The following is a 16,138-nucleotide window of genomic DNA, read 5'->3' as shown; positions in this document are numbered from 1 at the left end:
AGCAAGATTCACATTATCACAGATGAACTGACTTCGACTTCAGTCAGCTGGTAAGACTGAGCCAATGTGTGTGTCTAAGGAACTACAATCCATTTATGAAGGATGGTCTTGCTTTGTTCCAAGTTAATTCTTTATTCTCAATGTTCTTCCCAAATAGAGTCTCTCAGTGACAGGCGGACTGAATGATCTTCTTTGGTGTTATTTATCAGCAGGAACTGTGTTTTTAAAACAATGGCTCTAGGTTCATCAAGTGTACATCAGTAGGTCTTTGTATAATTCTGGAACTCTTTCTGGGTCTACTGGTCTTGGTAAGAAATGGGTAAATTTTTGATGTCTTTTGGACCTGGCACCATCTCTTGGAGTTCCATCTTTGTTAAGTGCTACAAAATACCTGCGACCGGTGTCTCCGTGTTTATATATGTTGGACGAATAGGTATTATACCAGTTCTCTTCAAATTGTTCCCTGAAGATGCATTCAGAAGTCAATTTCTCCTTTTAAAAAGAAAAGAAAGAAATATAGAGTTTTAGAAATGCCTTCAAAACAAGTTCCTGACAAAAGGTTCAACTCTGTGTTATCATTCCTTTGCTATAGATTTGCTCTTGTCAAGTTACAGTATACTGTTTTGTTTTGATTTTGCTCATACAGCATGTGGAATCCCTGCCCCCCATATTGCTTTATCCATTCAATTAGTTCAAGGAACTTTAAAACAAATTACCCAACTCTCAATTTTATTTCCAAACATGCAGTAAGGATTTTGAGCTTTCCTGTACGCTGCGTCATCAGCACCCCCCCCCCCGCCATCATTAAGCAGGCTGTAGTTCACCTTATCCCATTATGAGACGATGCCAAAGGCCCAAACATCAAATCTCTGCTCTCAAGTTGGGCAAGTCAAGATCTTGCTGCAATTTAAATTTCTAACTCAAGTTCACCACTTCAAATCAGGTATCTTCTAATAAATATATTACTCAATGATAAGTCTCCATGATTAACTTCTGAGTATTCTACCATTAATACCAAGGAAATGAAGTAAAAGTCCAGTGCATTTTATTTATTCAATATTTTCGATTTCTCTCTCCCTTTCTCCCTCTCCCTCTCTGCCCCACCCTCCCTCTCTCTTTTCTTCTCCCTCTCCCCTCCCTCTCTTTTTTTCTGTTCATATGTACATACATATATTCTAAAGGTAAAACCACATTGTTTATTTATTCCAACACATTCCATAAACATTGTGTGCATGTGCTTTTTCAAAATTCTATGAAATGTTTTGTAATTCTATCTTTATATCACTATGCAATGAATACTTTTTGTCTTTTTCCAGGGCTGACACCCAGAGTTCTGTTTCTGGTAAGAATGATTAAAATATAGAAGAATTGGAAAGACTTGGGGCAATGGATAGGAAGACCAGGTACAATTGTTTCAATATTGATTGAAAATTTAGAAAGTGGTATTGACTGTCCGAATATATTATGACCTTGGTATGCTTAAATTTAGAATATTGTTTTCTTTTTTTCATATACATAATTAGAATTATCTGTTATGTCAGCTACATATAATAATGTCTATTGAAAATTATTGATAGAGATTTTAATTAAAATAAATGATCATTATTTCAAGAATTATAATAATAATTAAAAAGGATAATACATACTGATCCGTAAAGTTCTCCTTTGTCATTCATCCCAAGGTACAGGCCACTGTCCACACCTCTGATACTGACCAGTCCCACTGCCACACTGATGAATTCCAGGATACCTGAATTTATAAGCAAAATAAAGATTTGGATTGGTTAATGAACAAAGAAGTACAGGATGGGCAGTGATAAATATCAACACTTTTAAATACTCAAGAAATAAATGGAAGCCATCATCATGATGGGTTAATAAGTAACAAAATTATTCATGATCTTCTGTGACTCTACCAGTTCCTTGTAAGCATTTTGCATGAATCATTTTGATTTTGCTTACGAGAATCAGACCAATCTCTTATACTTCATATGTTTTAGTTTAAAGCTTATACATAGTTCCTTCTTGACGGTAAAGATGGATCTGCAGCTAAGAGCACTTGCAGCTTGTGCTGATTAAGGTTTTCTGCCAACATGACACAAGCTAGAGTCATCTCAGAAGAAGGAACCTCAATTGAGACGATACTCCCAGGTTGTCTGGTGGGCAAAGCCATGGTCATTTTCTTGATTGTTAATTGACACTGAAGGGCCCATCCCACTGTGGACACAAGGATCCCTGGTCAGATGGTCCTGGGTACTATAAGAAAGTGAACTTAGTCGGCCATAAGAAGCCAGCCAGTAAATAGCATTGCTTCCTTCAGGCTTCTGAGCTGACTTTCTTCACTGATGACGATGATCTGGAAATTGCAAGATGAAATAAATCCTTTCCTCGGCAAAATTTCTTTTACCTTGTGTTTTGTAACAGCAATAGAAAGCCTTCCTAACACATTGTTCTTGCAGATGACTAGATGACTCAGGTTTGGTTCCCAGCATCCAAATGGCATAAAACTAACTACAGCTCTATTTCCTGAGAATCGGACACCTTCTTCTGGCTTCCGTGGGCATTGCCACACATATACAGGCATATATGCAGGCAATTCCCATACAGATAAAATAAAATTCTAAAAACAAAAGGCTAATGATTAACTTTTACCTCAACTTTAAAAATAGTCTCTGACATTTTTATTCCCTTGTTAAATGGAAAGAAACTGAGGCTCAGAAATATTGACTAAAATGCCTAAAGGACATGATCTTTGTAATAGAAAGATGGTACTTGAACTTACGTTTTCTGAGCCCCTAGTCAAATGGTTCTTCTCCACAACATGGTCTATTGAGGGCAATACAGTAGTTTCTAGACTTTGTAGGTTGCAAAATGTACTATATTTCATGATCTATGGAAATTCATTGTGCAGTTCAGAGAAGCAATAAAGTTTTGTGATTCATTATATGACAGCCGCATACTAAGAGTTTTACATACAAATAGATTTTTCTATCATTAAGGTTCTGAAGTTATTTTGATTTACTAGGAGGTACACTAATTTTGAAAGCTCTCAACTTAATACACTAACAGACGACAGTTTGAAAAGGTAAAATTTCTCTCCCTGGGATACCTTTTTTTCTGTACACACTGACCTCTGCACTAATGACACTATTTTCTGGTTGTTCCCTTAGACTGCTGAACAAGTATCAGCATCCAGCACTTGGATCTGCCGTCCTGAATACCTTGTACTTCACCCCTTCACCCCACCCTAAGCTCTACAAATCGCATAAATGTGTACTGTACCAGTTGCTGTGACTCCTGCTCTTAAGCCATTTCTTGATTTATTGTACAAGTTCCTGTTGGAACTTGTGAGACTCTCAAAGCCACGAGAAAGTACAGGATCTGACGATGGTTTGTTGATATGGAAGGATCTATTCTGCCCTAAGATTGATTCACTCTCTGGCAAACAAACTCTCAAACAAATAAACAAAACCATAGTTTCTTATTAAGGCAGATGAGCTCTTTTGAAGGATTAAGATTTCAGACTAGTAGAACTCGAAAGCTATGAAGGGATCTGACAGTACAATACTCTACCAAGTAGTCTGTAACTCGCCCAAAAGAGTCAGTTTTCCTCATGGAGAGGTTAAAGTGAAGAAGATCAGATGTAGCAGGGAGATCTAGGCTTCACAGTGCACAAGCACTCTGACAACTGTGGACTGGGACTATGGACTGGGAAAGGGAAGGAGAATCACATCCACTACCAAGCTTCTCAGTGAAAGATTCATGTCAGGAACAAAAACACAAACCTGAAACGTAATTGGCATAAATATATATAAATGGAATCTCACCCAAGATATAATTATAAATGCATAATTGCTTTAAATTATATTGAATATTCACTCAGATTAAAAAGGACCCACGGCTGACGAACACCCAATGTTCCTACCCCAGGACACACTCCACCTACGCTTTAAATCTTATCTTCAGATAATGCTGTCCAAAATATATAATTACATTCTACCCATGTCTTTAGAATAATTATATCCAATAGTTCTCACTTTTTAAACAGCATATAAAACCATATACAGGACCAGACATAAATGATTTTTGCCATGGCTCATGGAACTGATAGGGGAAAGATTACGTGTGTGTTTTTGTGCCCCTCCTAAGGATTTTAGCCACACTTTTAAATTCTGATCCTTTTTCTCACCAAAGAAATAGTATACCACCTAGTAATTTGTAATCGTTTGATTCTTAAATGAGATTTGACAAGTCTTTCTTATTTATAATATGAGGTGGCAACTCAGCTAATTCTTTCCCAAAGAATAGACACGAAGAACTTTCCCTAAGAGGTAATCACATATTTTAGGTAGATTTTCTAATGCCCAGTGTCCCATAAAAAGACTTGGAGGTCCTTTGTCTTTCTGGTATCATTTTCAAAGCCGGCCTTTTCTTAAATCATAATAAACAGGTGAGTCAACCCACAATGCAACCACATCAGACAAATCTGTGGAGAATAAAGGGAAAAGCTTTAAAGGAATATGTTTGATCTCAGGCTACACTTTTTTTTTTTCTAAAGGAATGATTTTATGTTTACGTGTCAGGTAAAGTCTTCCATCTACACTATCATGCAAAAAACCTCTGCTAGAGAGATTCAGGGAGCTCAGGTGGGGTATTATTTTAGCCTCACTGTGATTTCTCTGTAAATGTTCAGTTGGTATTATTTTAAGTTTTTAAAACTCTGAGTTTTTATTGGTTAAATCCTAATTAGTATGGCATTATTTTAGTGGTAGTTAATATCTTAAATAGTCATCGCTGAAGGTTTTTTTTTCCAAAATAATATCACAGAAGTGATTTTTCTTTAAAAGGGTGAGGGTACCATTTAACACTTAGTTACCAAGGCACTAGCAAAAGGAGAATGGATAAGCACACAATTTGCACACATCAAGCATGGCCTCGTCCTTTATCTTCTGGCAGTTAGTTCTGGTGTCTAGGCCACTCAAAGCGCTAGAGGGCATAAAGAGGATGGTCTTTTAGGTTCACATACTAATAAGGGTTGTCTTCCTTTTATGTATCAGTGAGTATTTGTTTCTCTATAGAGTCTCTCATTAAAACATGACATAAGCCAACAAAGTCATATTCTCCTAAACAGTCATTCAACATATAAACTTTGCAGTGTATTAGTAAGAATATGCCACACCCATTCCTAAAGAATCAGATTTCAGTGCAGCTCACTGAGTGTTACCACTTCTTCCAGTATTCACCAGTCTCTTTCAATAGACTCTGTCTTCCAAGGAGACCGAACACAGTGGATAGGACTTGCATTGCAAGGGACTTAAGGGAGGCATTTTCTTACTCCATTGGTATGTGGCAGTCTGCCTACAATTAACTTCTGGCTGCTTTGCCTAAAGGTATTATCACATTGGGGGGGGGGGGGTTAATGTAAGAAGTAGAATACAATCATTCTTAAAGAAAGAGAACTAGACCAGCTGATGTTACTCAAATTCTTTAGAATTGTAACATCTCCATTAAAAAAAAAAAAAAAAAACTTTTCAAAAGTGACCCCAGGTTGGCCACTAGGTCATGGCACACTTGAGTCATTGTCAGTGGGAATTTGGAAGGGCTCAGTAGGAGCTGCAAACACGTGGGGTTTTTTCAAAAGTCAGTTTTCTAAGCCCTTAAGTGCTGCCAAATGACCACCACATGCTGCTCCTCCCATCTAAGGTTACAAATGCTTCCCGGGCGGAGATTTACACTTCCACCGAGTTTTGATGTGCACTGCAAGCACACAAAGAAATGGGAGTGGAAGAAGAAGAGGAAACCGAGACAAGGAAGAGCCACTCTGAAATGAGATTCTCTGCAAATGCCACGCTGAAAGGGAGAGATGTGTGTTGCGATTCCTTGTGCTGACAAAAGACACTACATTGTTTTTTTTTTTTTTTTTATTTTGTTTGTTTTTAAATAAAATGACACCCTTCAATGACATCACAAGTTAGATAAAGAAAGTCCCCTGAGAGTGTTAGCAGGTTAATTGATGAAATAATGTAGCCACAGGGAAAATATCCTGAGATATTAGGATCATAAAGCACCTTTAGCAAACCATCTGATTAAACCTGTCTTGTCTGTTGTAAGGGCAAGAAAGCAAGACTCACACTGGGGGCGGAGGTGGGGGGGAGCACTCGCTAGCTACCTGGCTGGCTGGAGAGTCATTAAGGGTAGATACTTTCTTTACTGATCTAATCTAGAGTCCCTTCATCCTATTAACCCCTTCTGCTCCCGGGCATTGCTGTTGTATGTAGAAAAGATTCTCTGTGTTCCCAGCCATATCTTCTTTCGCTTCCCCCATTTCCTCTTACCTAAGGTCAATACCAAGATCTCTGCTTTCCAGTTTCGCAATTTCTAAAGGGAATCTTGGCCAGGTGGGCATGCTCAGTCCTTCTCCCTCCTCCCTCTCTCCATCTCTTTCATTCTCCACCCCCAACCAGAATAGAGAACTGCAGCCAGGCAGTACTCTAAGTAGGCACGTGAAGAGTCACATCCTGTTTAAGAACCATCTTTTCAGAGAGAGACACTGCGGGACATGTTTTAAGAACTAGAATGCTTCCCGTTATCAATTTTCAAAAAGGGGGGGGGCACGGAGAAAACTGCACATGTGAAAGGAAAACTGTATTGGGGCCTCCTAAAATAATAAAATTGACTGTAAAGGAAGGAGTGCAGGCAAGGCTGGGGGGACAAAACACGGTTCCTAGTCCAAGACTTTGTGCCCCAGGAAGTAGAGAAAACAAAGTAGCATTGTACCCCGGAGTGAGGGACACATCATTTTCTCCCTGCACCAAGAGTTGTGTTATTCTAAAATTAGGACAATTATTAGCAAGTCCTGAGCCCGGAGTCGCTCACCCCAAATATCTAAGGGCTTAGGTAGCGCTCTGCGCTCCTGGCTTGTTCCGTTCCGCCAGCATGGAGATGGGAGGCGGGAGGCGAGAAGAAGAGAGTTGAGGGCGCAGGGACGGGATGCTTGTACCTACCGAAGAGGCTGTGATCCTGCCGGGTGCCCTGCACACTGCCGTCGGGCAGGATCTGCAGGTGGAAGCCGGTGCGGCAGTAGAGCTGCCGGCGGCGCAGGATGCCGTGCAGGTGCGCGAGCTCCACGGAACCCGGCCCGCCGCGGGCGCCCCGCTCCAACGCGCCCCGCCGCTCCCCGAGCAGCGGCGGCCGCTCCCCTGCAGGAGGCAGCAAGAAGTGCGACCCCACCTGCTGGCCCAAGCCCTCCAGGCCGCCCAAGAAAGCCCCGACTTCGGTCAAGGGAGCCATGGAAGGGCCGGACAGGAGGACTGAAATTCCAGAAAACAGGAGACCTCTCCCCAGTAAAAAAGTGGAGCGAGGGTGGCGAGGCGAATGCAGAAAAATTATAGCCAAATGGGTTAAAAAAAAAAAAAAAAAAAAGTTAAGGACGGGTTACTCCTGTGAGGTCCCTGCAGGGACGGAGCAGTGCACCTTCTTGGATGGATCTTCTCTCCTTGGGTAGGTGGAAGCTGGCTGCTGGCCTTGCAGAAACATCTAGAGATGAGGTTGCTGATTTGGGGCTGGGGTCTGGGGCTCCAGCTCAGCAAACTGATCAGATCAGAGTCCTGTGTACATACACTCCCGGTATATATGCGGGTCCTCTTGACATATGCTAATCAAGTCCTTTCATGAGCGCCGGGGAGGTTGGTTTTGTTTGAAATCTTAAACCAGCCTCCTCTCCACACGTTTTGCTCCTCGGAAGTGACTAAAGGGAGCACTTGGAAAACTCATTCCTGCACTTGGCCAAAGTCAGTCAGCTAGCAAATTCCGGGAGGCTCAGCTGACAACCCGGTATATATACTACTAGGTTGTCTCTGGGCCAACCACGATGTTTAGCTGCTGCTGTACAAACAACCACCTTTGATGTGAGCTCGTTTGCAGAGATAGATAGCTGGGAGAAGGAGCCCAGCTTGCAGAATATGGGGGGTTGGGGCGGGGGGGGGGAACAGAACCGGAGATAAGTGGGAGGAGGAAAATGAAGGCACAAGAGAATTGGACTACTTGGAGCTGCTGGGAGCCTGCAGTGGACAGGTGCAAAGAAAGGCAAGGAGGAAGAAGGGAAAAGGGCGTTACCTGAGGCTTAGACCTGCTCAGACACACATGAAAGGAAAATCAAAGCTTTGACAGTTTAACTCACTAATTTTAAAACACTAATAAAATGTACAAGCATTACTCTTTTCTTTTATCATTTAGATGGGGGATTTTCTTTACATAATCAAGCTTAGGGTAGAAACGCCTTGTCGTGCCCCCCCCCCCTGCCCTTTGTCAAGTTTTCTTTAATGTTTATCTTAACTCGACAAATGATATAGCCAGGATTGCCTTATATCTGTGCAAATGATAAATTGTGTGTGGAGGTCATGGGCTTCTCATTAGAATAGTCAAATAGCACAATATAACCATGAAGGGGGAGGGGTAACAGGATATTTAAATAGGTTAGTTCACATTCTTATAATTGGCTATGAATAAAAAATACGGATCTACAATAGTGAAATAATCGATAAATGCTTCCGTGCCTTTGTCCAATCTAATAACACCTTCTTTAATCTTAGCTGTAATTTCCTAGAAGCTCACCTTTTTGTTGTCGTTGTTAAATTCACGCTTCCAATATAACTAGACAAATAATTGTGGTTCTTGATGAGTGTCAGATTTCAAACTTACTGGTAAACTTTAAGAGTACCTAATCATATTTGCAAGTTTAAAACTGACCTGAAGGAGTTAGACATATATCTGTTAAATGTTAAAACATTATTCTACTGGCTGGCCTCAAGAACTGGCTAGTGAAATCTGTAAGCAGCAGAAAAATTGAGAATCACTGGTCAGATTTGTTCTTTCCCTATGCATAGAGTTTCAAAGAATAGTGTAAAAAAGACTGAATAGAATTTCAATCTTGTTTTGTGTTCTATTCAGAAAAAAAAAAACTAAACTTGGGAGCTCAGATGGATTTGACTGGTTTGTTTTATTTTCTCTGAAGGCTGGCTCTTCCTCTTCCTCCTCCTCCTGCTCCTCCTCCTCTTTACCCCCTCCTCCCCTTCTCTCCTCTCCCTCCTCCCCCCTCCTCCTTCTTCTTTGGATAATTAATTGGCAGGTGCTTTAAAGGGGGTAAAGTTACACGTTTTGTCACTACAGGCCTAACTACTGACCCTTGTGGAACCAGGTTATAAAAGAGACCTTAAAACAAATGATTTACTGCTGATAGACACAAAATAAAACAAAAGCCCAGGCTAAAAACAGCAAGCAGATTAATTACTTTAGAAACATATATCAATAAGCCTCTTCTAAAGGATGCACCAGGTAGATGTCATATTATTTTACCTTTCAAATAACCGCACACTGTTTTGTGGTGGGATCCCCAAATCCACCACAATCAAGATTTCAAAGCACATCTGTATAAACATTATCACATCAGTGTACAGAATCAACCAATGAGCTTTTACTTTGAACCAAATCTTTTTAATTGCAGTGTTAAATCAAAGAAAGTTAGATCAAAGTTGTGTGAGTCTCGTAGCGGGATAGCTGAGGTAGCCAGAGCATACATTGATCACTTTTAAAGAGGCGGTGCTTACAGGTTTTAAACTTAGATCAAGTGCTTTTTAAATGAGGTCTGTTTCAAGATCTAAGTTCTGTGCAATACAGAACCCTGTTAATTATTCCACAATATATTATTGTCACCTGCTCCTGGAGGTATTAGTTCAGTGCGTATTTCCTCAAATGAACATTTTCAGTCCTGGTGTATAATTTATAGCCATTAGAATTCTTAAATCTCATCTCTTCTCCCTTTCCCTCTCCCTCTTCCCCTTCCTCCCTCCCTCCTTCCCTCCCTCCCTCCCTCACCCCCCCCTCTCTCTCACACACACACAAACTTTTCAGCAATAGTTATCAAAGTCCAAAAACTGTAATAGACCTTGTCTGTTATTCCTTTCTCTTTGTGTGCTTTAGCATTTCTAAGTGTTTTCTATCACAATACCTCCAATAAGATAAAGTTATTTAAGAGGAGAGTCCCGTTTTCTGTTGGGTTTTAGTTCAAAGCCTAACATCATCTGTTTGTAAACTAAAGACAGCCCCATTCCTTAATTCACATTCTCAAGGTTGCCATGAGACATAAATGTGAAAATGCACATAAGAAAGAGATTTTAAAACAACAAGGTTTCTCCTCTGTGTATGATGCCCTACACTACTTCAATTGCTGAGCAAGGTCTTTTTTTTTTTTTTAACTTTATAATTCAGCAATATTCTGAAATGCAAAATAAATCTTAAAAAAAAAAAACTAAACCAAAGCTTTAATGTGTAGGTTTTGAATGGTGCTTAATGCCGTTTTTATAAAAGACCAGAATAGAAACAAAAAGATAAGGATTTCTTTTGTTTGCTCAAGTCATGTGACAGGAAAAGATAAAGCTAAAGATTTTTTTTTTTTTTTTTTTTGCGCAGGCTGTGATGATATCATGGGAAGTTAAATAATTTTGAAGAGTGTTTTACAAGGGTACATTATTCAACTTTTAAGTATACACTGCAATCTAATCAACTTTACCTGGGCTTCCTAGAGACCACACTTGCCTGGCTGTTGTACAAATATATGGTATGATTTTTACTTACACAAAACGTAGTTTCAGACCATATGGCCTTATACACTTTTCAATCAGTGTAGTCTCCTTACATTTGTTTTTACACATTCAGTGATTCTATATGTGAATCATTTAAGGAAAAAAATAGGTCACTTAAAAGTCATGACTTATACTTTCAATAAAAAAGTCTCTATGTGCAACATCATTCATTACTTGTAACTAAAAAGCATTGGTCCCAACATGAATACCTAGATATAATAAACCGAATAAATGACAGCAAACATGAGACTTTATATAACTGGTTAAAAATGAGAAAGATATATGAACTAATTAATATCCATTATCTTTAGAATATGACATAAAATTTTAAGGTGTACATCAGAGTTCTATCTTTCTTAGAAGAAAGAAGGAAAGTAAAGAATTTTATATGTATGTGCTCATTTAGAAATTAATTAATTAATTAGAAACTGGTTACCGGATAAAGAAAGAATAGATGGAATGGAAGAGTGGTGGCCCTTCTCTGAGAACTTTGAGTTTTTTAAGTGTTTATTTTTTTTAGAATAAGATGAAATAAACAAAGTGATTGTGAGTAGAATAAAATCAAGAACAACAACAACAACAAAAACCCTAGCTGTGTAATTTAAAGTGAATAGCATCATACAAGGTCATGGGTGACAATCACACACACACACACACACACACACACACACACACACACACACGTCATTGCCTTCAGAAAATAAGCAGTTCTGAAAACACTTCTTTGGTTATAGAGTCTGGTTCTAAACACCTAAATACAGAAATGCTGAAGTTCAGAGAGAAAGGTTCACTCTCCCAGCAGTATGAGCACATCCTCCCCCCCCCCATCTGTCTGTCTCTCCCTCCCTTCCTTCCTCCCTCCTCTTCTCCCTCCCCCTCCTCCTTCCTCTCTCTCTCTCTCTCTCTCTCTCTCTCTCTCTCTCTCTCTCTCTCTCTCCCTCCCTCCTTTCTCCTGCCCTTGCCCCCACCCAGTGCCTGTGTGTGTGTGTGTGTGTGTGTGTGTGTGTGTGTGTACTTGCACACTCGAGCGTGCTCTATTGTACTCTAACCACCAAGAGGGCCTAGATAAAAACATATGCCCAAGCACACCTAACATCTAGAACTTGGTCTTTTTAATTTATTCACCTCCTGAAAATATCTGGGAAACTTGGAGAGATTGTCATGCTGGTTCTAGGATTTTGTTTATTTGGTTAGTTTTTTGACAGCTGACAAGGAAACAGGAAAAAAATGATAAGAAAGTAACAAAGGTACATTCAGTCTAATCTGTGACAATTTGAGCATCAAAATAAATGATACAATTAGATGTTTATAGAACAAAATAGGAATGTTCAAACGCAACCACTTAGGGAAATGATCAACTGATAAAGGGAATCTTTGTCCTGTGGAAGAGTACTAATAGCAAAAAAAAAAGTGAAAATAAAAAAGATATGGAATTAGAGAAGGACCTTTTTTTAAACTCATCACAAGAACATTGTTGGTCTAGATACAATAATTAGTGCACAGTTAAACTTATTAGTAAGTTTTGATTAAAACAGCAACAAAAACTACTGGAAACTGGGGGGAAGGGATGAAGTGTGTCTGTTACATGGAGAAAAGTAACAACAGTTCATCACTGTAGTGACTACTCTACCAATACTTTACTAATCATCATAGTATCTCTCAATCTAGTCAAGTTGACAATGGATCGTAACAACACAAGGGAAAAATAAAATGCTACTTCTGTATTATACCAGTCAAGACTTCATAACCTAATTTCATCATGATAACAATTAACTCCAACTGAGTAGCAGTGAACAAAACAACCTACCTGTGCTCTTCTCTTTTTTTTATCATTTTTATTGGATATTTCCTGCATTTACATTTCAAATGCTATCCCATTTTCTCCCCACTCCCATATCCCCTCCACCTCCCCTTGCTTCCATGAAGGTTGTCCCACCCCCACCTCAGTACCTTGGCATTCCCCTACACTGGGAAAAGGAGCCTTCACTGGACTGAAGGCCTCTCCTTCCATTGATGTAAGAGAATGCTATCCTCTGTTACATATGCAACTGGAGCCATGGGTCTCTCCATGTGTACTCATTGATTGGTGTTTTAGTCTCTGGAAGCTCTGGAGGGTTTGGTTGGTTGATATTTTTGTTCTTCCCTTGCGGTTTCAAAACCTTTCAGCTCCTTCAGTCCTTTCTCTACCTTCTCCATTGGGGTCCCCATGTTCAGGCTGATAGTTAACTGTAAGCATCATCATCTGTATCAGTATGGCTCTGGCAGAGTCTCTGAGGAGGCATCCATATCAGCCTCCTGCCAGTAAGCACTTCTTGGCATCAACAACAGTGAGTGGGTTTGGTGGCTGCATAAGGGATGGATCCCCAGGTGAGGCAGTCTCTAGATGATCAAAAGAACACTGAGATTCTACCTCACCCCAGTCAGAATGGCTGAGATAAAAAACCCAGGTGACAGCAGATGCTGGCAAGAATGTGGAGAAAGAGGAACACTCCTCCATTGTTGGTAGGATTTCAAGCTGGTACAACCACTCTGGAAATCAGTCTGGTGGTTCCTCATAAAAATGGACATAGTACTACCTGAGGACCCAGCTATAACACTCCTGGACATATATGCTCCAACACATAACAAAGACAAAGGCTCCACCATGTTCATAACAGCCTTATTTATAATAGCCAGGCACTGGAAAGAACCCATGTGTACTTCAACAGAGGAATGGGTAAGGAAAATGTGGTACATTTACACAATGGATTACTACTCAGCTATTAAAAACAATGAATTCGTGAAAATCTTAGGCAAATGGATGGAACTAGAAAATATCATCCTAAGTGAAGTAACCCAGTCACAAAAGAACACACATGGTATGTACTCACTGATAAGCAGATACTAACCAAAAGCTCGGAATGCCCAAGAAACAATTCACAGACCTTATGAAGCTCAAAAAGGACGGCCAGAATGTCAACACCTCAGTCCTTCTTAGAAGGGAGAACAAAATACTCACAGGAGAAAGTACAGGGACAAATTGAGGAGCAGAGACTGTGCTCTCTTCAAAATGTCAAAGTTCAATGTCCAGATTAATGAGAACTTAAAGAGACAGAGAAATTAAATGTGATATATAACCTTAGTCTAGAGGTTGAAGTAGAAAAGCAAATACATTCAAGTTTTATTTACACAACTTAAAATTTTGACTATGGGGGTCCACTCTTCATATCTCCACCCATAAAGAGGAACAAAATAATATAACACTTAATTTTGATCTTGTATTTTTTTCCCTTTCGCGTTTGTTATTCTTTTGCATTTTTTTTTCTGTCCTTTCCTTGCTCAGCATAAGTAGATGATGCTCTGGTTTAGGAAAAGACCTTGGGAAAATTAAATTATCTCCATGGAACTCAGTCTTTTTTTCTTCATAAAATTGGAATAGTAAAACTTTACCTCTGAGCTCATGTGAGGAATGTAGGAATCAAATGGATCTATGTGTATGAAAATGTAAGAAATGACTTTTAATAACCATACCTGTTACCAATTTTTCCTGAATGTCAGGCCATATAATATTAAAAGTTCTGATTTAGGTTCCAAAAAGGTAAGTGGAGGTCATGAGATTTATAACATCATCAACTCTAGCAATGACATGTGAGACCCAGAATGAAATTGTATGTTTCCTGTTATAGACAGCTTAATCAATAATTGTGGTTTTCTTCTGGGAGACAGGGTCTGCTGCCCAGGCTGGTATTGAACTCTTTGGCCCAAGTGCTTCTCTCACCTCTGTCCCTGATGTAGCTAAGTCTACTAATCAATACGCTTCTGAGATGGGGATGAAGGAATAGACACCTTAGCAGGAGCTATTTCACAGCATCTTGATACTATACATCGTTCATCAATGTCTCACATAACCTTTAATCATCATTTCAAGGCTCATCAAAAATTACTGTATACATACTTGATATTAATTTCATGAGAGAAAGTTACCAGATTACCTCAACCTACGAGCTTCATTTGACAATGAGTAAGATAGTTTATATCACCATCATCATCATCATCATCACCATTAATACCATAAAGCTAATGAAAAATATAATATTTAAATTATTTCTAATGATCCTTTCAGTATTTACTGCAACAACCCCCTGTTTATCTTAAAGCAAGTCACAGAAGAAAAAGCAATTACATTACTAATGTTATGAACATAGATCCTGATAGTAGGTTTACTTGAAACTGGCCACATTTTAAACTGACATTTAAACATTTAAACTGGTTTCAGTGTCATACTAAAGAGAAATACAGTCCTAATAAGATGAAAGTTCATGCAGGAAGGGGTTTGCATCTGTTTTGTTTCTGAAAATTAATTCTATTCCTATCAAATCAAGCTACAAATACCTAAGAATGTAATAAAGGTTTGTTTTCATAACAATTGAAGTATATGAAAAACTGGTCCAACATAGCAACATTGTTTAATCTACAATTAAACGGTGGATTAAGGAACATAATTATAGCAACTTTTCAAGCCCTTTTTATTACCTCACTATTAATGTGTCCAGAGATGCTACTAAATTGTTTGTTTGTTGTTTTTCCATTTCAAGTAAAGAAACTATTCTTTAAATAGACTTCATTCTCTGGAATAAATGCTACAGCGATATTTTTATTATGGTGATGTACACATTAGATCACCACATTCAAATAAGTTAAATTTCCCAAGAGAATGAAACTGCTGCTAGAAATTTCTTTTAAGTGGTATTCTTTCAAACAATGAATCTTTCCATGAAATGTAGGAAATAAATGTTATTGATTAATGGAATTTAATAAATTTATTATCTCTTTGGAATTAGATAGAAATAAAACTGCCCTTACAGAGATCAAGATACATGTTTAATCTGTAACAGCATCAATAGTAAGAATGAATGACACTCACCTTGAAAATCAGAAAATGGACTCGTGGTATATTAAGCCACCTTTGGATTTTACATATTATCAGCAAAGTGATAAGCTGACTAAAGTCTTATGTATGCATTTGTCTCCCTTAATTAGAACTCTGAGCTAACCAGTCCAGTTTATGAAAGACTGGAGCACAGTCTGTAGTAAAAGCTGCCCAGAGCTGGAGGAGTAGGGAAGTGTCATCCCTCTAGGAAGGGACAAGCAGAGAAGAGGAATGAAAGAAGACTTAGGAGTTTCTTAAATGTGGCACAATGCGTACAATGAACAGTCTATAGTGAGAGGCACCAGCATGGTTGGCATAGGAGCAAACAGTCGCCTTATAGAATTATTAGATTTAAAGTGCTCTCCACCAGATAGAACTCAACCTGTTACCACTAACTGGAATCACAACCCAATGACTGACTAGAACCTGATAATATTTTCTGCAAAATAGACATAGTGATAAACTGCCCAATAAGTTCTGACATTTGTATCCTTAAATTAATGCATTTCTTTTTTTCCAATTTTATTGGATATTCTCCGTATTTACATTTCAAAGGTTATAGCCTCCCCCTCCCCAGTTCCCTCCTTTC

General features: G+C 39.0%; 1 protein-coding gene across 1 annotated transcript; it reads right to left on the bottom strand.

Moving 5' to 3' along the window:
* Positions 1–246: 246 nt before the first annotated feature.
* Positions 247–7,290, bottom strand: FGF20 (fibroblast growth factor 20; the record flags this gene model as incomplete). Its single annotated transcript, XM_080928483.1, has 3 exons — positions 247–492; positions 1,647–1,750; positions 7,005–7,290. The coding sequence occupies 3 exons, from the start codon at positions 7,288–7,290 to the stop codon at positions 247–249; spliced, it is 636 nt and encodes a 211-aa protein (XP_080784609.1).
* Between the last annotated feature and the right edge of the window lie 8,848 nt (positions 7,291–16,138).

This window comes from Micromys minutus (assembly GCF_963924665.1).
Source record: "Micromys minutus genome assembly, chromosome: 14".
In the NCBI taxonomy this organism is placed as follows: domain Eukaryota; kingdom Metazoa; phylum Chordata; class Mammalia; order Rodentia; family Muridae; genus Micromys; species Micromys minutus.
This window is presented reverse-complemented; position numbering and strand designations above follow the sequence as displayed.